We start from the raw sequence: 19,886 nt of genomic DNA on the forward strand, positions 1-19,886 counted from the left end.
TATTGAGTGGAGGCTTTCTGGGTACCAGGCACTGTTGTAGGTAATCTATAAGCATCAACTCATTTAATCCTCCCACCAATGCCACAAAGTGGATCATTTATGTTTTAAAAGTTTTAAAACTTTTCTTTTTAACCTTTTTTGTTTGTTTGTTTTTGGCCACCCTGAACAGCTTGTGGGATCTCACTTCCCCAACCAGAGACTGAGCCTGGGCCATGGCAGTGAAAGCCCAGAATCCTAACCATGAGTCCACCAGGGAATTCCCTTTCTAAAACTTCTTAATATGGAAAATTTCAAAGGTATACACAAGTGGACTTTCCTGGCGGTCCAGTGGCTAAGACTTCATGCTCTCAATGTAGAGGGCCCAGGTTCAATACCTGGTCAGGGAACTAGACCCCAAATGCCACAACTAAATATCCCATGTGCCACAATGGAGATCAAAGATCTCATGTGCTAGCACTAAGACCAGGTGCAGCCCAATAAATAAATAAAAATACATATTATTAAAAAGTATACAGAAGTGCTGAGAATGCTACAAAGAGTTCTCCATTACCGCCAACCCAGCTTCAACAATTAGCAGTTTATGGCAATCTTCTCATCTAGACTATCTTGAAGCCAATCTCAGATGTCATATGACTCCCATTATATAGTTGAGGGAACTAAAGATGTTAAATAACTTGGCTAAGATCCGTCGAAGCTGGAAAACTAAGCCAGACACTTGTTTCCAGAGCCTCCACCTGAAAACACTATGCCACCTTCCCTTCCACCAGAAGGTGAGCTCTGCCTGTTTCCCCCAGATCCCCAGTGGCCACCCAGTAGCCACTCATTAAATACAGGCAACATGAGGCAGGGAGTGGTCAGCCAGCTTTCTGTATCCACAGTTTCTTGGGAGGGGCTATGCTTAGTCTAATAAAAGAAATCTCATCTCTTATGTCAGGCTGGTCAGCTTTTAGGACCACCTCGGATCACCACCTCTGTCCCCTATGGCAAGGCTAATCAGAAGGCTCTGTGGCGTTCAGAGCCCGCCCTGCCCTCCTCACCTTCACTTTCCTATCTGTGATGGTGAACTCCACTTCCTGCCGCAGCTTCTCGTCTTTCCACTCCTGCAGTTCCTTACGATACTGCCTCAGGGGTTCCTGCTGGTACACCTGTGGCTCAGGAAAAGGAGAGAGAAGGCAAGGTCTGGAGGGCCTTGGCTTGGGCCTGTGCTGAGTTTGGCCCTTGGAAGAGGGGCCTTGGGGGGAATCTGGGGATCTCACAAACCACTGCACCCCCTCAAGACGGGAGCTGTGTGCCATCCCAGCTTCTCTCTGAGGGTGGTCCTACCTTGCATACCAGGTCCATGCTATAGAAGCTGGCATGCACTGAGGCCTTCAGGGTCACCATGAATGGGACTGTCTCCTCGGGAGCCACCTTTCCTTTCATAGGACTCACGGACACCTGTTTATATTTGGGGAAGGAGTCTCTCTGGAGCTTCACAGGGATGGGACGGGACAAGATGGGATAGCACAGGATGGGATGGGGTGGGATGAAGTGGGATGGGATGGGGTGGAGTGGGGTGTGAGGGGATGGAGTGGGGATGGAATGGAGTAGGATGGAGTGGAATGAGATGGAGTGGGATGGGATGGGATGGAGTGGAATGGGATGGAGTAGAGTGGGATGGGATGGGATGGAGTGGGGTTGAATGGGATGGAGTAGAAAGGACTGTGGATGGGATGGAGTGGAATGAGATGGGATGGGATGGAGTGAGATGGAGTGGAATGGGGTGGGATGGGATGGAGTAGTGTGGGATGGGATGGAGTGGGATGGGATGGGGTGGAATGGGATAAATCTAGAGGCCCTCTGAAGGTTCTGGTTCCCTGCAAACACAGGGAACTCTCACCTCCCCAAAGTCTAGAGGCTTCAGCTGCCAGGCAAAGACAATTGTCTCATTCTTGGAGATGTTGTTAAGGAACAGCAGGCGGCTGCACTTGCTCTGCACAGGAATGTTTCCCAGGGAGATATGTGACTGGGACAGGAAGACATTCTGTTGGTGGAGACAACGCAACAGCAACTTTGGGAGGTGAAGAAATACTAAGCCTAGCCACTCGTACCAGTCACAGTGCTTTCAACGGGCCAGGTACCATTGCCGGCAACTGACAGGCATTTAATTCTCAGGGGCCCAAGGATACAGGCACCACTATTGTCCCCACTTTACAGATGTTCAGAGAGTATAAATAATTTCCAAAGATCTCTAGGATAAACCCAGACAGTATCACTCTAAAGCCTATGGTTTTGACCATTAAAAACAGGCTTGAAAGGACTCAGAAATCAGAATTTGCTTAGAAAAAGCAGAAGCAAGGCCAATATAATTTGAGTCTCTGAAGGGTAGTTGTGGACTACTAGGTGGTCAGCTGTTGGCATCTTCACCGGGCACAGAGCAGAAGTTGTGTGGTAGGGGTGTCTGGAAAGAGCAAGGCCATGGAAGGGGCATTTTCTTGGTCTAGACCCTGAGTGCCTCCAGAGCTGAGACTCTGTCTGGCACTTTTCGGTATCCCCAAAACTGTGTCCTCCATGGTACTCACCCTTCAGTAAGAGTCCAAATGGGGGGAAGGGGAAGAGTAGACAGGCAGATGTATTGGTGGATAGTGACTGGACGAGTGCATGGATGGCTGGATGGATGGATAGGTGGATACGGGGATGAGTAAATGGGCATGTGGGTCAGTGGGGAAACACATGGATGGTGGAGGGATGAATGTGGCAGGCCTCAAAACAGTGAGAAGTGTGTGAACTAAAGGTAGTGTTACTGACCCTAGGTATCTTTCAGCAAAATCCATCTAGTTCCAAGGGAGAGGCTGTTCTGTATGAAGATAATATCTCAGCCCTAGAACAGGCTTCTTTCTACCCCTCCCAGTGCCCCCCAAATGCCCCGAGGTGAGGGTGGATGGGGGCCTCACAGCAGGTGGAGCGCCTTGAGCAGGAACACCTGTGGGCACTAGGTGGCAGGGTGAGCCTCTCATGGAGCTGGTGCCGCAACCTAAATATGGAGGAGGGTCGGTTCCAGACTTCACCTCTGTATCCCTTTCCTTTTTCAACTCTGTGTCATTTCCTTCTCAGCTTCCTCGTCCGCTGCACCAGCCCCCCGGGCCCTCAGGCTCCCCCTAGGCCTCAGGCCTTCCCAGCTCCCTTTGCCTTACCTGTCCAGGTACCATCAGCCTTGAGTGGATGGCATTGTTGTCCCACAAGGAGAGGTTGTGGAATGGGGCCGCGTCCCCCAGGATGTGGGGGTCATAGCCCACTCCCTGGAAGCGGATGACGGCTGAGTTCCATCCCAGGATGTGTATGGGCACATCTACCTGGGAGGTTAGGAAGGTGGGTGCAGGCCCTGGTTAGAGCAAGGCCTGCTGGGAGGGAGCCACCTCCAAACCCCCACCCTGTGTGAGCTGGGGCTTCTGCTCACCGTGTAGGTCTTAGCCTCAATAGGCGAGAAGATCCAGAAGACCTGGGCAGTTGTGCCTGGCTGGATCTCCCCTTTGGGGTTGAGGCAGCAGAAGATGGGGTGATCAAAATTTTTTTCCTGAACCTGTGACAGGATGTTGGTCTGGATCTCATATGTTACGGGCACCGAGCCACCATTATACAACTCATAAATCTGCAGGGGAAGGAATTGAGGAATCTTCACACCTGCTCAAGGCCACCACGCAGGGAGCCTGGGATTGTGTGTTCACTGTGGGAGGGTGGGTTGATCTCCATGATGTCACCCTTATAGTCCCAGAGTTCCCCTAAAAAACTTCTGATTTCCCTTCTGGCTGGATCACCCAAGAAGTATACAACTGTATTTTCAGCCTGTAACATTTTAGTATAATATGTAATCTTTATATTATTTGCTCTTAACATACCTAAGTGTGCTGGTGCTAAGTCACTTCAGTTGTGTCCGACTCTGTGCGACCCCATAGACAGCAGGCCACCAGGCTCCCCTGTCCCTGGGATTCTCCAGGCAAGAACACTGGAGTGGGTTGCCATTTCCTTCTCCAACGCATGAAAGTGAAAACTGAAAGTGAAGTCGCTCAGTTGCGTCCGACCCTCAGCGTAAGGGGACACTAATGCCTGTGTCCATACTGCTGGAATTTAGGGAAACGTCCATGCACTCACCAACCGGACCCTTCATGGTTTTCTAGGCTCTCATTCTAATTACCTGGGAGGCTGCCACTTTCCACCTCTGCCATTAGAGGCAGTTGTGCTTAAAGGCAGAAAAGGGAGCAGAAGGAAGGTATGAGGTCCCCCAAGACTAACCCTGAAGTTGGGGAGTCACAGAACATCCTGCCTGAAACCAGAGGTCTTCTGGTCCAAGACTCCATGTTAGAGATGAGAGAAAGAAGACAGTGAGAATAAAGAGTTTATCTGGATTTAGGTTCAGCCCCCTCATCTTTCTCAGCACCCACTCCTGAATGTGCTTTTTTTCCCTGTATGGACTGCTGTCTGAGATTCAGACCTGGTATCCAACTTCTATTTGATGACTCCTTGTTGTTTCATAGGCATCTTACATTTGGCCAAGACCAAACTCTTTACAACCTATTCCTCCCCCTAGTGTATCTCACTTCAGCAAATGACACCTACATATTCCCAGGAGTTCAAAGTAGGAATCCAATACATTTTCCTCCATCCCCTTCTCTTACTTTCCAGATCTAATCCTCAGCCAGTCCCAGTGATTCTGTCTTCAAAATGTAGATTAAATCTGTTCATTCACTCTGTTTCTGCTGCCTTCTTACAGGTTCCGGCCACCATCTGTTATCATCTTATGAATGAAAGGAGATGCTTGACTGCAGTTGTGGCTTGGCTGGAGGTACACGTTGGTCTTCTCCTTTGTCCATTTTCCACTGTGTTCAGTGTCACAGGGGAGTGGTCTGGTCTCTCTGGAAAGCTCTCCAGGAAGCATATGAGCCTTTGCTTTTCTTTTCAAGGGTCTGGGCTTCTGGGTGAGGCTTCTGGGAAGCCAGTGGGTAGAGGGGTTGTATAAGGAAGTGAGCAGAGCCTGGGACCATGAGAACCTCTCTCAGGTCTAGGAAGCCCTTTTAATTTGCTCCAGGCTGAGTGGCTGGAGGCCCCTGCCCGGAAACACAAGGGATTCTAAATGATTAGAAATTTCAGAGCTGTGAAATGTTTGGAAACATTCTATATCTCCCTCTGGGAGATTTCCAGTGTACATTTTCAGAATGAAGGACCCTGGTTCCCTCCAATTAATAAAGACAATTCTGTAGCTTCATGAGGATTCACTTTCTAGCATTTCAGCCTCCAGAGAGATGCCCTTTTTGGAGCAGTGATTTTCAAGATGTGACTGTCAATAAGCAGGTGTACTGAAACCAGTTTATCAGGTCATGTCCAGCATTTAAAAAGTAGAACAGAATAAAAAAGAAAACATCAGAGCACTCAGCATGTAGTGGTGTACGTACTGATTTGTGATACTTTTGTTTCAGTTAGATGTGTATGTATGAACTGGGTTTTCCAAAATATACTATGGTTCATGGTCAAGTTTGAAAAGCCCTGTGTTAGAGGAAGGAACCCCCTGCTTTTGCACAGGAGTGGGGCCTGGCAAAGGGCTTAGCACCAGTCCCTAGAAGCTGAAGCCTCTCGCCTTGGGTCTCTCCCAGTTGCCCAATCTTGAGGTTCAACCCCACCTCTTTGAGTGAGGACAGGGGCCTTGTCATCCTGTCATGGGCTGATGCAGACACACAGAGAACAACACTTAAGCATCCTGGTGACCAGGACAACGTAGACCACTGACCTGCCTTGGGGGCAATGTGTCGCCAATGGGGACAGGGATGAACTGATGGCTGGTGGAGGTGAAGTGCACATACTTCTGCTCCAGCTTCACCGTCACACCTATGAAATTGAGCTGGAAATAGAAAGCCCATGAGTAGCATCCTTCCCTGGGAGGAACTGAAGTACCCAGTGGAGAGATGTGGACCCCAGTTCCCTGGGGAACGGCACTCCCTGTGCCGCTCTCTAGGCTTTCCAGGACAGGACAAGGGCAGGACCTCACCAGGATCTCCCGGCCATGGGACACCTTGAAGAGCACTGGGAGGCGATCAGTGCCGATGAACAGATGGCTGGAAGGGAGGAGATAGTCCAGGATGACTTATTGAACCTTGGTGTGGGTGGAAGAATGAAGGGTCATGGCACGCTTGTGGCTTTGGGCTGGCTATGTGGAAATCCCTGAGCTGGGATGAGGCAAGAGGAAAATTAAACCTCCCCTGCAGGTGGGAAGGCAACACCTTCTCAGGGTGGTGGCCACTCAGGGTACCCTGGAGTCACACAGTGTAAGGCCAGGCTCCTCCAGGAGTTGGGGGAATGGAGGTCTTCAGGACTGGAAGGGCGGGGTGAGCAGTGGGGGCAGCACCTGTATTTGAGCTCCACCATCTGCTCTTGCCCGGGACTCAGGCTCCCAGCCTTGGGGCTGATGGAGAAGATGCAATTGTCCTGTGCGCGCATCTGGTGCAGCTCGGTGCAGTCAAACTCTGCCTTCTCTGCCCAGAGCTCCAGGTCGATCTGCTGGTCACTCGGGAAGAGGAAGGCCCTGGGGGAGGGGTGCAAAACAGAAGGGGTGGAGGAGCCTCTCGGTCAGACCAGAGGCAGGAGCTCTGAGCTCCAGCTGGGATGCGTGGAGGCCTCCTCTATTCCCTCCCCCTCTTCTCCCCCATTAGGCAAGCTGTCCCATGCAAGGCTGAGCAAACACTGAGGTTGTGGATTCTCATTTAAAAATGGCCCCCAAACCTAGGAACAGAAGCAGTGACTAAATGGAGAATGGAAATTGGGGCTCCCATTGTGGGTACCAGGGGTCAAGGGGCTGCTTGTATATGTGGCCACTTTGAGCTTGGCAGTGACCCTGGAGGGGTCTGTGTGACAAAGCTCTTAGGAAGGGCCATTTGAGGCACCTAGGAATGTCAGCAGCACCAACTAGGGGGCCCCAAGAAGACTGGCACTTTTGAGTCCAAAGCAAGGCTGGGCATAGAATCAGTGCCTCTGTGATGCCAGGTGCACCAGTAAAGCAGATATTGCATTCTAAAAGGTGCCCAAATAAGTGACAAAGGGGTTCCAAGATCACAATCTGAAAAGAAGGCTCCATCCACTCTCAGAGGGATGAACTGGCCTCAAACTGGGCAGAGTATATGAACAGGGAATAGCCAGAAGTGGGGGGAAATGGGCATCACACCTGAAAAGACTCAAGAAGAGTCTCAGGAAAATGCAAATCAAAATTCCCTCAAATCAATCTTAAGTATTTTCACATCTGAATCGTGAAAAATGGTTACATTCAATGCTGGTAAATTTAGGAAGGACAGACATCCTCGAATACAGGGAGAGAAGGAATTGCTCCCACCTTTTGTTGCAGGAATTTTGATAGCATCTTTTAGAATAGAAAGTGCATAGAGTAGAAAATGCCCTTTGAGAAATTCTATTTGGGGGAATTAACTTGCAGGGGTAAAAATGTAAGCACGCACGCGCACACACACACACACACACACAAGGATGTTTATTACAACTTTGTTAGTGATGGCAAAAACAACATTCAAAAGCACTGGGAACAACTAGTGTCATCTGAAAGGAGTGGTTTAAAAACGTAAAGGCTTCCTTGACAGTCCAGTGGTTAAGACTCCACACCTCCAGTCCAAGGGACACAGGTTCAATCCTGGGTCGAGGAGCTAAGAGCCCACATGCCATGTGGCATGCTCAAACAATTAAAAAATTAACAAACCAAAATAGACATAAGGTCCATTCATATTACAGGATATTATGCAACTATTAAAATGAATGAGTTACATCTCTATATACTGATCTTTATTGATCTAAAAATGAATGTTACTGACATAAGGCTGAGTGACAATGTTATTGTTATAATGCTGAACATAGAGTAATACATGTAACATCATGCCATTATCGTAATAAAAAATGAAAGAGCAACTGTGTCCACGTGTCCCTGCCTTGTACCAGTGCTGAGAGTGGAAGCACATGCCAAGCCCACCAGGGCCGACTGGAGAGGGAGCTGGCGGGGTGGGGGTCGGGGTTCTTACTTTTCTTCCATCACCCTTGTGTCGTTGGACGTGTTACCAGACTTGTTACGTGCTTCTGTCGTTTTATCTGCAGGATGTTGATCTGCAGTAAAGCTGGCGACCTTGCTACTTCAGGTTTGCTCAGAGTTTCCCTCTCGGCTCTCACCCCAACTCCGGCCAAATAATCCCTGCCCGTCCTCTGGTGTGGGCCCCCAACTTGGGACTGTGGAAACCTGCCAGCCTGTCCCCCTGCCTCGAACCGCTAATCCTCCTCAGAAGGAGAAGAATTACATGCCCACCAGAGGACTCCAAGGCCCTGCCCACGTCCTTAGCGTTACAGCCACGCTGTGCTTTTTTCTTTTACCCATGTCTGCACCAGGCCCCCATCTAGAAGGCTCTCTGAAGGCTCTCTGCCTCTGCTCCCTGGCCTACAGGTCTAGCGTTCTCCAGGAAGTGCTTCTGAGGTGCGCAAACCCTCCTACCACTTCTAAATCCGAGGGAAGTAGCTCTTGACGCTGCACAAGGGTCTTTCGCAGCATGTCACTCACCATGCACCACAAGGCCGGTCTGCCCACCGGGAGGGCAGGGCCTAGGCTCGTCAGCTTTCCTATTCTGAGCTCCGGGCCTGAGGCCTGCACCAAGGAAGCCCCAGTCCACGTTTGGCCAATGGCTTAATGAATGAATGAGGGAACAGACGACGTTAATTTGTGCCCCTGACACCTGTGACAAATCACCCTTGAAACGCACGGCTCAACATCTCCCCGGGCCAAGCGCAAAGGCAGCAGAGGAGGCTTGGTGGGGGCATGGCAGCAGCATGGCTCCCAGCTCCCCACCAATGCTCCCCCCAAACCCACTTGGGGTTCTCTGTCCTGCCTGCTGCTGCCTCCAGGCCAAGCCCACACTCCCCGTTTTTTACTGATCTTGGCAGGAATAAAACCTTCAGTCTGTTCCTTATGAGTTTAGCAGAGACTTGGCTAGAACTTTCAAAAATAGCCCTCTAAGAAACTGAAAGGAAACACAACAACGCAAAAAGCCGAGGAGAGTCAAGTGTTCTTAGGAAGGTTCCCTGCGTTTGGAATCTAGGAAGAAGCACGGACTGCCTTCCTGAACTTCAGACGATCCCCTGATGGACGGGCCTGGCTCAGTGGGCACTCTGCCTGGCTTTCCTCCTGCCCGATTTCCAGCCACCTGGACCCTCTCCACTGAGAGTGAGAGCTGGCGTGCTCCTGCACAAACAGTCCACCAAAATACACTGCTCCACACCAGGACACCAGCCAAGGCCGCTTCTCCTGCCCCTACTCCTGAGCCCTGCAGGGCCTTGGCTCCTGGCCACTCAAACAGCTCAGTGGATGGCTGACGCAGCGCTCCAGGCAGGCCCCGGGCCTTCCCCACCAGGCTGTAGCCTGCCAAGCTTCCCAGTCACTCAGGGCCAGGAGCCCTTAGTTACTCACAGTCTCGGCCCTTCTCAGACAGAAGCTGCTTAATGAACCAGCTCCCCCTCCTCCACCACAGGGAGGGACAGGACAACCCAGAGAGTAAGGGGAGGCCGCTGCACCGGGGACAGTACAGCCTCCCCCGCTAGTCTCACCCACATGCACCCCAAGGCTCTTGAGATCACAGAGGCATATGTCCACTCTCATCCACCCACTGCCACGCCCAGGCTGGGCCCCTGGCTCTCTTCCCACCCCTCCCAAGCCTGACCCGGATGGGGACACTTCTTTCTCACCTCCGTCTAGCCAAGCAAAGTTGGAAGTCATCAAAAGGAAGTTTACTGGGAAATGAAGGCGCGTGGCAGAGGCAGGAGGAAAGAAAGAAATGGTGCTGGCACGGAGACAGGATGCTAACTGGGCACCAGTTTGGGGCCCCCGTGGGAGTTAAGCCAAGCACAGGAGGGGCCCAGCATGGCAGACTCCGGTCTCCAGGCCTGGGCCCCATGTGACCGGGAAGCGCAGCTGTTCTGTGTCCAGCCCCGACTCTTCCTGCAGCCCCACGTGGCTTTGCTCAGCTCAGCCATCTCCCTGACACTGACGCGGTGGCAGCAGAACCTGCCAGAGACCCTCAACTCGCCCCATGCAGGCCCGGCCCCCACTGGCCTGGGGCTCTGTCAGGGCTGCCCGAGCATTTATCTAGCTCAGAGATCAGGGTACCCTGTAGCTTCTTGCTGACTAACCTGTGTAGGTGGGAGCTCTGGACCTGGACAGATCTGGGTGGGAACTGGCTCTGCCTCTAACGGCTGAGAGCTCTTGGCTGAGTCCTTAGCCTCCCATCTGTGAGACAGTCAGTGGAGGAGGATTTTTTCACAGGCTTGGTGTGAGACTCGGAGAAGAGGGTCCGAGTGGCCAGCTGTGGCGCATGCGTGGTGGCTACTTCTCACTCGCTAAACTATGATGATGCCCCTGCCAGTCTCAGCAGTAAAGAATCTGCCTGCCAATGCAGGAGATGGGGGTACCGTCCCTGGGTGGGGAAGATCGCCTGGAGAAGGAAATGGCAACTCACTCTAGTATGCTTGTCTGGGAAATCCCATGGACAGAGGAACCTGGCAGGCTACAGGCCATGGGACTGCAAAGAAATCGGACACGACTTAGTGACTAAACAACTGCCAGTCTCCATCAGGGTGAGTCTACCACTTCTGAGCCTATGGACACGACTCAGCCAGATCTGATGTCCTGTTGGGCGACCCTAGTCCCACCCTGGCGTCTACATCCAATCGATGCGCGGGGTCGGGGGCTCACTTCATGGACATCAGGCAGCCAGGGCTACAACCAACAAGAGAACACCTCCAGCCCCTGTCCCCCAGCACCCCACTCCGTACCAGTCCAGGGGCACCATGCCACTGTTCTTCAGGGCCAAGAGCACCACGGAGGGTGGGGCATCTATCGGTGCTGCCCCAAAATTGAAATTGAGCTTCAGAGCGGTGAAGACAGGGGGGATCTGGCTGGTGCTGTGTGGAGCAGAAAAACGGTCTGGGACAGGGTTGAGGACAGGCTGGAGTCCAGGGGTGGCTGGCTTGGCACCCATCTCCCCACGGTGGGGAACTGGAGAACCTGGGATTCAGGCACAGGGGTGGGTCAGCATTTGAGACCTCAAGTCAATCTCAGCCTTCTCCAGGCCCCACCAAGGATGGGCAGACATTGGTGGGGGGCAGATAGGGAGCCCCTTCTTGGACAGGGCCTGGTGCTGGGGGCATGAATGGAACATTGCTCCAAGAACATTCCCAGACAGGCTCTGCCTCTCCCTCAGGCCCACCTCACCTGTGCCGGGTGGGCACCTTGTAGGTGAGTTCCCAGGGTGTGGGGTCACGCTCCAAGTAGCTGTTGAGCAGGTCCAGGGAGAAGAGGTGCCACAGTTGCTTCCGGGTGATGCCCTCGGCGCTGCCCATGGAGCAGATATCCAGGATGGAGAGGAGGGGGTACACGGCCGTCAGGGACACGTGACACAGCTCCTGCTTCTCCCCAGCCTTGTTATCTGTGGGGGTATGGGAGAGAGGGGTGGGCTCACCTCCCAGCTCCCCTGGCGAGGGGAGTGCACACTGTGGGTGCAGGGGTCCTGGGGAACCTGCCCCAGGACCCTAGTCAGGAGCAGACTCCAGGGACGCTTCCAGCAACAGCAAACCTTATCTGATACTTTCTACATGAACCAAGCACTGTCCTAAGCGCTTGGCAAACACCACTGCATTTAATGTGTGTTTTTATTCATTTTCAAACTTACTAATGGCTTTATTGAGATATAATCTATATACCATAAAATTAACCATTTAAAAACATTTTTAGGGGGCACTTTCCTGGCAGTCCAGTGGTTAAGGCTCTGTGCTTCAACTTCAGGGGGCATCGGTTCGATTCCTGGTCAGGGAAATAGGAACTTACATGCCATGCAGTGCAGCCAAAAAATTAAAAAGAATTTTTTGGTTGCCTCATGTGGCATGTGGGGTCTTAGTTCCCCAACCAGGGATCGAACCGGGTGCCCCCTGCAGTGGAAGTGCAAAGCTTTAACCACTGGACCACCAGGGAAGTCCCCCAAATTAACCCTTTCAACACACACAATTCAGCGATTTTTTTTTTTGTATATTCACAGAGTTGCACAATCATCATCACTGATTTTAGAACATTTTCAGTCCTCCCAAAACAAACCCAGTACTAAGTAGCTGTCACTCTCCATTCACCCCTCTCCCCACCCCTGGCAACCACTCATCTACTTTCTGTCTCTAGATTTTCCTATTTTGGGTATTTCACATAAATGGAATCATACAATGTGTGGCTTTTGGTGACCGCCTTCTTTCACTCGGCATAATGTTTTCGAGGTTTGCCCCTGTGGTAACATGCGTCTGTGCTTTATTATTTTTCGCCAGCGCACCATTATTATCCCCATTTTACTGATGTGGAAACTGAGGCATAGGGAAGTTAAACAACTTTGCTGAGGTTACATCCTGCTGGGGCCAGGATCCAATTCCAGGGACCCCACACTCTCAGCCACTCACTCTCCTGTGCTCCCCTGACTGTACTGTCCTGGACTCCCACCAAGTGGCCCCGGGGCAGGCTGCTAACAACCTCGTTTTATGAGGGAGGAAGCTGAGACCCAAGGCAGCTGAGGAGTTACCTGAGATCCCTCAATAGGTAAACTCAGTGCCCAACTCTTCACACTGAGTCCCCCACAGCTCAGGCACGCACATGTGGACACCCACATAGACAGATGTGGTTGGTATGAAGCATGTACACTAGACACCCAAAAGCACATCCTAGCACATTCTCATCCATCCTGCCAGCTCTGTCTGGACCCTTGGCATCCTCCCACCCCAAGTCCTGCACACACAGCCCTCCGCCTTTCCTCCCTGGCCCTGACATCCCTGCAGATGGCCCAGGTACCTCTGTGGGAGACGAGAGCATAACTGATGGTCCAGGAGTACTGGGACCGGTGTTTGGGACAGGCAGTCAGGCAGATGGCATCCTGGGACCGGGGCGGCATGCTCCCCTCTGTGCGGTCCAGCTGCAGAGCTGCTCAGGGGTGGCCGTCAGGGGCGGCCAGGTGGGGTCAGGAGCAGAGGAGGCCCCCAGTGCAGCCTAGAGAGGCCCGGCCTTTCCTCTCACCCAGTCCCAGACACTCTCCTCTGGGCCAGCAGAGCTCTGGTTAGAAAGCAGGCTTTGAGCCAGGAAATGGGGAGCAGAGAGCTTCCTCCAGACCAAGACAGTGGGGACCAGTCTTGGGGTCACTGGCACCTGCTAAGCACTTTGCTCCACCCAGCTGCCCTGGGAGGTAGGCACCACCAGTAGCCCCATTTTACAGATGAGAGAACTGAGGCTCAGAGAGGACAATCACCCTCCAACCCCACACATCTAGCAAGTGGAAGCACCCAGTTTCAAGCCCTGTCCCCAAACAATGGTCCGGTTAACCCGTGCCCCTCACTCCTGCCCCGGGGGCCCAGTCCTGCCCAGGCCTGAGTACCGAGGGGACCATTCTCGACAGCCATGGGGTTACTCTGTTCCAGGAAGAGGCGGTAGTGGAGGGTGCAGTTGCCATCGTTCAGGAGCACCAGCATCCTGGTCTGCTTGCCATTCACCAGCATGTTCCCAAAGTCCAGTTCCTTTTCCTGTGCCTGAGGGCCAGAGTCAGCCAGCCCAGGGTGGGGGATCCCCCAGGCCCACGGCCCCATATGTTGCCCCCCACTCCAGCCTCAGAGGGTCCCCAAAGAGCGGATCCAGCAAGGAGAGCCAGGGGGCCAGAAGACTGCCATCCCCTGGGGTCAGGTACTCCGGGGCCTTCCCTCCCATCTGGGCCCTGCCCCTCCTCCCTTTCTCTTCCCCGCACCCACCAGGGTCCTCCCACTCACGGACAGGCTGCTGGTGATGCCCATGCCCACCAGCCGGAGCATGTAGTGGGTAGTGGCGGAGGGCTTGGTGTTTGGGGGCAGGCCGGCTTCCCAGACCCACATCCCGACTCGGAACAGGTACTTGGTCTCCTCCAGGGGGCTGAAGGTCCAGGTCAGCGTCTGGGGTCACAGACATTATCCCTACGTGGGGGTCTCTGGGAACCCCCGCCCAGCTCTTGGATGTCTGAGGTCTCACTGCATAACATCAAGCTATAGAAAACCTTTCCGAGTGTTTCCCTGAGCCAGGCACTTACACGCACTGTGTACTCTGTCATTTCCCTCGGGCCTTCAACCACTTATCCCCAGAGGTAAGTGGTATTATTTTAGTGTCTCATTGTCTGATGAGAAACTGGAGATGCAGAGAAGCCGGGTAACTCCCCCAAGGTCACACAGCTGACGAGGGCACTTGGGGGGAGCTGGGGATGTGAACTCTTGAGGCTGGACTCCAGAGTCTGTGTGGTCACTCGCCTTACAGAGTACTATCCCTGGGCTCTAACAGACGTCATGCGTTGGTGGTTCTCGGCTCAAGCTTGGCCTCCTAGACTAGAAGACCCTAAACCAGGGCTGGGGCTCTGCTAGTTTGGGTCTCACCTATGCCCCGCTCCAAGGACCTACGACTTTGACCTCCAGAAGCTCCCTTCCTCACTCCTTAATGATAGCCACCCATTAGCCCCAAATCCAGCTGCTCCGCACCACCTCCCAGCTTTGGGGGATTGAGGACGAAGGATGGACTTGCCCCTGGGCACTGACATCAGAAACCGGGGTTTAAGTCCCAGCTCTGCACCTCTTAATTCACAGTCTTAGTAAATGGTTTTCCCCCAACCCAAGTCTCAATTCTTCTTTGTAAAATGGGGGTAAAGATGATGGTAACAGTCATAGCTACGCATAAAGCTGGAAGAAATGACTGTGGCTTAGATGGAGGGGTGAGCCTGGCCCCAGAGAGATGTGAGTAAGAGATGCTGCGAAGGTGAGGATGATGGGTATCCTTCCCTCCAGTCTTGGGGTCACTGGTCTTGGCAGGGCACTCACAAGGCTCTCATTGGGCTGGATAATCCCTCTGGCGGGCTGGACAGCCAGCATCTTTCGGTGCTGCTGGGAGACCCTCCACTCAAATTCCAGTGGCAGACGGGAGGGGTTTCGGAAGGTGAAGAGGCTGGTGGAGGAGCAACCCACCCAGGTGGGCTTGAAAAAGACGCTTTTACAGGTGTCCAGCTTCAGCTGCAGCGGCTCCTCGCGGCTCTGCATGGTCACCTCCTGGGGCCAGTGAAGGGAGGATAATGCCCTGACATCACCCTGCGGCCCTGGCTCCCCCAAAGATCACAGGTGGGCAGCTTTGCTCCCTAGGAGAGAGCAGCAAAAGGTGCCCCACCCTGGGCCCTGGGTACAGGCAAGGTTCTGTCAAAGGCAGAGTACGTATGTAGTGACTGAACAGGAGATGGTTCTTGAAAAGACGTCAGGGACCGAAAAAGGATGTACAGACCATTTCATTGGCCAGAAGTGAGTCTAAAAACCTCAGACCCTTTCCCTGGCCTGGCCCCAAACACCCTTCTACCATCTGTAGTCATGAGTCTTGGGCTGCCCTCACTCCTTCCTTGGGGACCTTTGCACACCTTTTTGTTGCTCCGGATCCTATAAGTGGACAGGCAGGGTCCTGGGGAGAGCTGTTCCCAGACATGGCCTAGGGATCCTCTCCCTGCCGTGCCACTGCCTGGACGGGGAACAGCCCCTGAGCTATTTTAGGGGAGCTTTAAAGGCCAGTCCCAGTATGCGGCTTTGAAAAGGGAAGCCCCAGACTCTGGCCCCCTCCCAAGGATCCAGTCCCCACGCCCACCACCTACCTTGAGATACTGGGGACAGGAATTGAACTGCAGGTAAAAAATGTGCTGCTTCCAGGAGCTGCCCTTAGGGTAGGTATAGGTGAGGAGGACCTTGTGGGCCCCAGGGCCCAGGAGGCCCGAGCAGGGCCGCAGGGAGATGTCCAAGCTGCTTTTGGGGCCCAGGCTGTAGGTGAGCAGCATGGAGCCTTTGTTGACGAGGAGCAGGCTGCGGTAGGAGGGTTCGCTGGGGGGCACTGCAGGAAAGAGCTGGGGTGCGAGAGGAGGGGCTCTGGCTCAGATCTGCACGCCCTCCCCAGCCCCACCCCACACGCACACTCCAGGTGGTCTGTGTGGGCATGGGTGAAGCCGTCTCCCAGGAGGCCCAAGATGCCCTTGCACAACCCGGTCAGTACCCTGGGGGCAGGGAATGGAGGGACACAGCTTGGGCCCCCCAGAATGCTTCTGATCTCCAGAGACCTCCAGGCAAGATGGAGCGGCCACAGGGACTGGCTCCAGGAAATTGAGGACCCCGGGCCCCACCACCGCAAGTTTCTTTCATCTGTTGTTCAGTTGCTCAGCTGTGTCCGACTCTTTGGGACCCCATAGACTGTAGCCCTCCAGGCTCCTCTGTCCAGGGGATTTCCCAGGCAAGAATACTGGAGTGGGTTGCCATTTCCTCCTCCAGGGTATCTTCCTAACCCAGGGATCGAACCCATATCTCCTGCATCTCCTGCATTGGCAGGCGGATTCTTTACCGCCTGAGCCACCAGGGCTCTGAAAGTGCCCACAATCTTTTGGAGATCCCCGTTTCATAGAAGCAGGTGCAGAAGCTCTGGGGTAAGCAGCCCCTTCTAGATTATTCTCAGGCAGGCAGCCTTGGTAGTGGGGAGAGGGGAGCCCCACTCTGGGAAAGGGAAAGCCCCAGCAGTCCCAAACATCCCTCAGGCATCTAGGGTGTGGCCAGCAGGAGGCAAAGAGCTGGGTTGGCTACCAAATGGATAGCCGAAATCGCTGGCCCGGGGGGCCCCCTCCAGCTGGGACAAAGAGCACAGGTGCTTGAGGTGGGGGCGAGGGGTACGTGGGCAACATGGGTCCAGAATTCTGCTGGATTTCAGTAAAGGCCACAGACTGTAAGGAACCAGCCAAGGGAAAGGGGCGGGGGCTGGGGGTGGTCAATGAGGAGACCCCAGGGAAGTCAGGAGGGCTGTGGGAAGGGGTGCCCTTGAGCAGCAGTGTAACAGTTAGGGGGCAAGATCACCCCCAAACACACAGCGCAAAAATAATGTCTTTCCAGCAAGCATGAGACAGAAGGGTGCAGCAGCTGGATGAAAAGACTGATGATGGCAACAGAAGCTGGGAAGAGGCATCGAAGGGGAAACCAGAACTGCCACTTGGCCATCTGGCTCCAGAGTCTGTGTTTCTCAACCTTATGTCATCCCGGGGCTCAGGTCAGACAGGGCCTCCAAGGGCCCTGCTGGAGAGACCTGGGAATGATGACTCCCTCAGGACAGGGTTAAGCTGAAGGGCCAGGCTTGAGACACTTGCTGGCTGGCTGATCCCTGAGGGCAGGGGCTCGTGGCCTGGGAGGTCCTATTCCCAGCAGGCACTCAGTTAACATGCACACAGAGGAGCTGGAGACTTTAAGGCTGAGCCTGAGAGGGCCGGGGAACTACTTCAGATGGAGCAGGCCAGAGCCAGTGGTCCAAGCCCCAGACTCTTTGCGGTGCCACTGCAGCGGTCCAGGAGATAGTCCTTCAGGATGGGTGCAGAGCCCCAGGGGCAGATGGTGGGGAGGTTGGGACGGCCAGGGAGAGCACTGGAAGTGCTTCTGAGGCCACCAGAGATGGGAGAGGGATCTGACAGCAGAGCCAAGCCCTCTGTCCCACCTCCCCTGCGGCTGGGGCCATGCTCACCTTGGGGGCGTGCAGGGTGTACTGAGGGATGTGGTGCTCCAAGCCAGGGCAATAGCTGTGGCCTTGCGCCCTGAGTGTCAAGCACCAGGACGGGCACACAGTGCAGTCCTCTTCGATGTTGTTGTAGCTTTGCAGGACCTGTGGGACAACCATACCCATGACCACAGTGTCTGACCTGGTGGGGCACCCCAGCCTGCCCCCTGTACTGCAGGAACCCTACATGGGGCCCAGGGGGACGGGGCCCCCTGGGAAGACAGTGGGGGAACCGCAGCCATAACAGCCCTTCCTGCTGTGCGCCAGGCCCCGCACTGAACACGCAGCACCAAGCAGTCAGCAAACACGCTCTCTAATCCTCCCAGCAGGACGAGGGTGGGGCTGGGAAGTGAAAGCAGCATTCATCCTGCAGGAATGTGCCCACAGAGCACTGGCCAATAGAAACAGAATGCAAGCCGCAAGTGCGAGCCGCAAACATCATTTTAAATGTTCTAGTAGCCACATCGACAAGGCAAAACACGTAAAATTTATTTCAACAGTATATTTTATTTAACTGAGTAGATCCAAAATTGTATTGTTTCAACATTATATATGTATGTGTGTGTGTATATATATATATATATATACACACATGTTGCAGCTGCTGCTAAGTCACTTCAGTCGTGTCCGACTCTGTGCGACCACAGACACGGCAGCCCACCAGGCTCCCCTGTCTCTGGGATTCTCTAGGCAAGAACACTGGAGTGGGTTGCCATGTCCTTCTCCAATGCATGAAAGTGAAAAGTGAAAGTGAAGTCCCTCAGTCGTGTCCGACTCTTAGCGACCCCATGGACTGTAGCCCACCAGGCTCCTCCGTCCATGGGATTTTCCAGGCAAGAGAACTGGAGTGGGGTGCCATTGCCTTCTCCAATATACACACATACATACACAAATCCCATGGACAAAGGAGCATGGTGGGCTACAGTCCTGGGGTCTCAAAGAGTCCAACACGACTGAATGACTAAGCATGCATATATATGTGTGTGCATGCTTAGTCACTCAGTCGTGTTGGACTCTTTGAGACCCCAGGACTGTAGCCCACCATGCTCCTTTGTCCATGGGATTTTTCAGGCAAGAATACTAGAGTGGGTTGCCATTTCCTCCTTCAGGGCAATCTTTCTGACTCAGGGACTGAACCCACCTCTCTACATCTCCTACACTGGCAGGCAGGTTCTTTACCACTAGCACCGCTTTGGAAGCCCATATATATCTGTGTGTGTATGTATTCTTGTTCAGTTGCCCAGTCATCTGACTTTTTTCAACCCCCTAGACTCTAGCACTCTAGGTCTTCCTGTCCCTCACCATCTCCCGAAGTTTGCCCAAGTTCATTGCATTGGTGATGCCATCATATACATATATATATACATACATATACATATATATGTATATGATGCATATAGACGATGGCATTGGGCTTCCCAGGTGGCTCAGTGTGTAAAGAATCCACCTGCAATGCAGGAGAAGCAGGCAGATGTGAGTTCAATCCCCGGGTTGGGAAGATCCCCTGGAGAAGAGCATGGCAACCCACCAGGATTCTTGCCTGGAGAATCCATGGAGAGAGGAGCCTGGTGGAATACAGTCCATGGGGTCAGAAAGAGTCAGACACGACTGAAGTGACTGAGCACGCATGCACACACATGATGGCATCACCATATATGGTGCATATATACATGAGGCAGGAGGCATTTTGCATACTTTTTGTGCTAAGTCCTAGAAATCAGTGTGTCTCTTCCCTTTACAGCGTGTCTGTTTGGACTAGACACAGTTCAAGTGCTCAGTGGCCACACGTGGCTAGTGGTTGGCATATTGGACAGCTTACGACTGCAAGATGTAGCCTAAAAGTCTGATGAGCTCAGCCAAGCCAGATGTCCACAACCTCATTCCTACAAACTTTTGAGTTCCTGCACAGCCAAGATATTAGAACAGAGGCAACTAAAGACTCAGCTTTGGAAAAACTTCTCAAAGGTTTGGATATGCTCCCAAGTTTATAGATGAAAAGACAGCTCAGGGGTCTATACATTAAGGGAGGAGCCCAAGGTAAGGGAGCTGGTCAGGGACTCTGATCTTGACTGCACAGCTCTGCTCTTCCCTGAGCCCCAGCACTCGCCCACTGGGCAAGAACAGCAAGGTGGGCAGAGCAGAGAAGGAGGGAAAGGGGAGGACGGATTGGAAATGTGAAGGGAGCAACATGTCTGGGGCTGATAGGCTGGACTGACCACCTGGTCAAGGGAAGATGGACAAG

At 53.3% G+C, this 19,886-nt stretch overlaps 1 protein-coding gene across 6 annotated transcripts in view; it reads right to left on the reverse strand.

Annotated features, from left to right (window-relative positions):
- Nucleotides 1-19,886, reverse strand: part of LOC102405737 (beta-crystallin A2) — a 54,244-nt gene that overhangs the window by 17,215 nt on the left and 17,143 nt on the right. For 5 of the 6 annotated variants that reach the window (XM_044937817.2, XM_044937818.2, XM_044937819.2 and 2 more), the window contains exons 14-29: nucleotides 17,612-17,749; nucleotides 15,720-15,965; nucleotides 14,911-15,135; nucleotides 13,843-14,001; nucleotides 13,458-13,608; nucleotides 12,881-13,009; nucleotides 11,273-11,486; nucleotides 10,834-10,962; nucleotides 6,374-6,550; nucleotides 6,017-6,083; nucleotides 5,759-5,869; nucleotides 3,437-3,628; nucleotides 3,174-3,332; nucleotides 1,880-2,023; nucleotides 1,324-1,437; nucleotides 1,038-1,145 (exon numbers count right to left, since the gene is read on the reverse strand). In XM_044937817.2, coding sequence (XP_044793752.2) covers nucleotides 1,038-1,145; nucleotides 1,324-1,437; nucleotides 1,880-2,023; nucleotides 3,174-3,332; nucleotides 3,437-3,628; nucleotides 5,759-5,869; nucleotides 6,017-6,083; nucleotides 6,374-6,550; nucleotides 10,834-10,962; nucleotides 11,273-11,486; nucleotides 12,881-13,009; nucleotides 13,458-13,608; nucleotides 13,843-14,001; nucleotides 14,911-15,135; nucleotides 15,720-15,965; nucleotides 17,612-17,749 — 2,463 coding nt within the window. Of the gene's footprint in view, nucleotides 1-1,037; nucleotides 1,146-1,323; nucleotides 1,438-1,879; nucleotides 2,024-3,173; nucleotides 3,333-3,436; nucleotides 3,629-5,758; nucleotides 5,870-6,016; nucleotides 6,084-6,373; nucleotides 6,551-10,833; nucleotides 10,963-11,272; nucleotides 11,487-12,880; nucleotides 13,609-13,842; nucleotides 14,002-14,910; nucleotides 15,136-15,719; nucleotides 15,966-17,611; nucleotides 17,750-19,886 lie in introns of those variants that run through there. The other variant, XM_045164594.1, reaches the window with a different exon arrangement.

Source organism: Bubalus bubalis, chromosome 2 (assembly GCF_019923935.1).
Source record: "Bubalus bubalis isolate 160015118507 breed Murrah chromosome 2, NDDB_SH_1, whole genome shotgun sequence".
Lineage (NCBI taxonomy): Eukaryota > Metazoa > Chordata > Mammalia > Artiodactyla > Bovidae > Bubalus > Bubalus bubalis.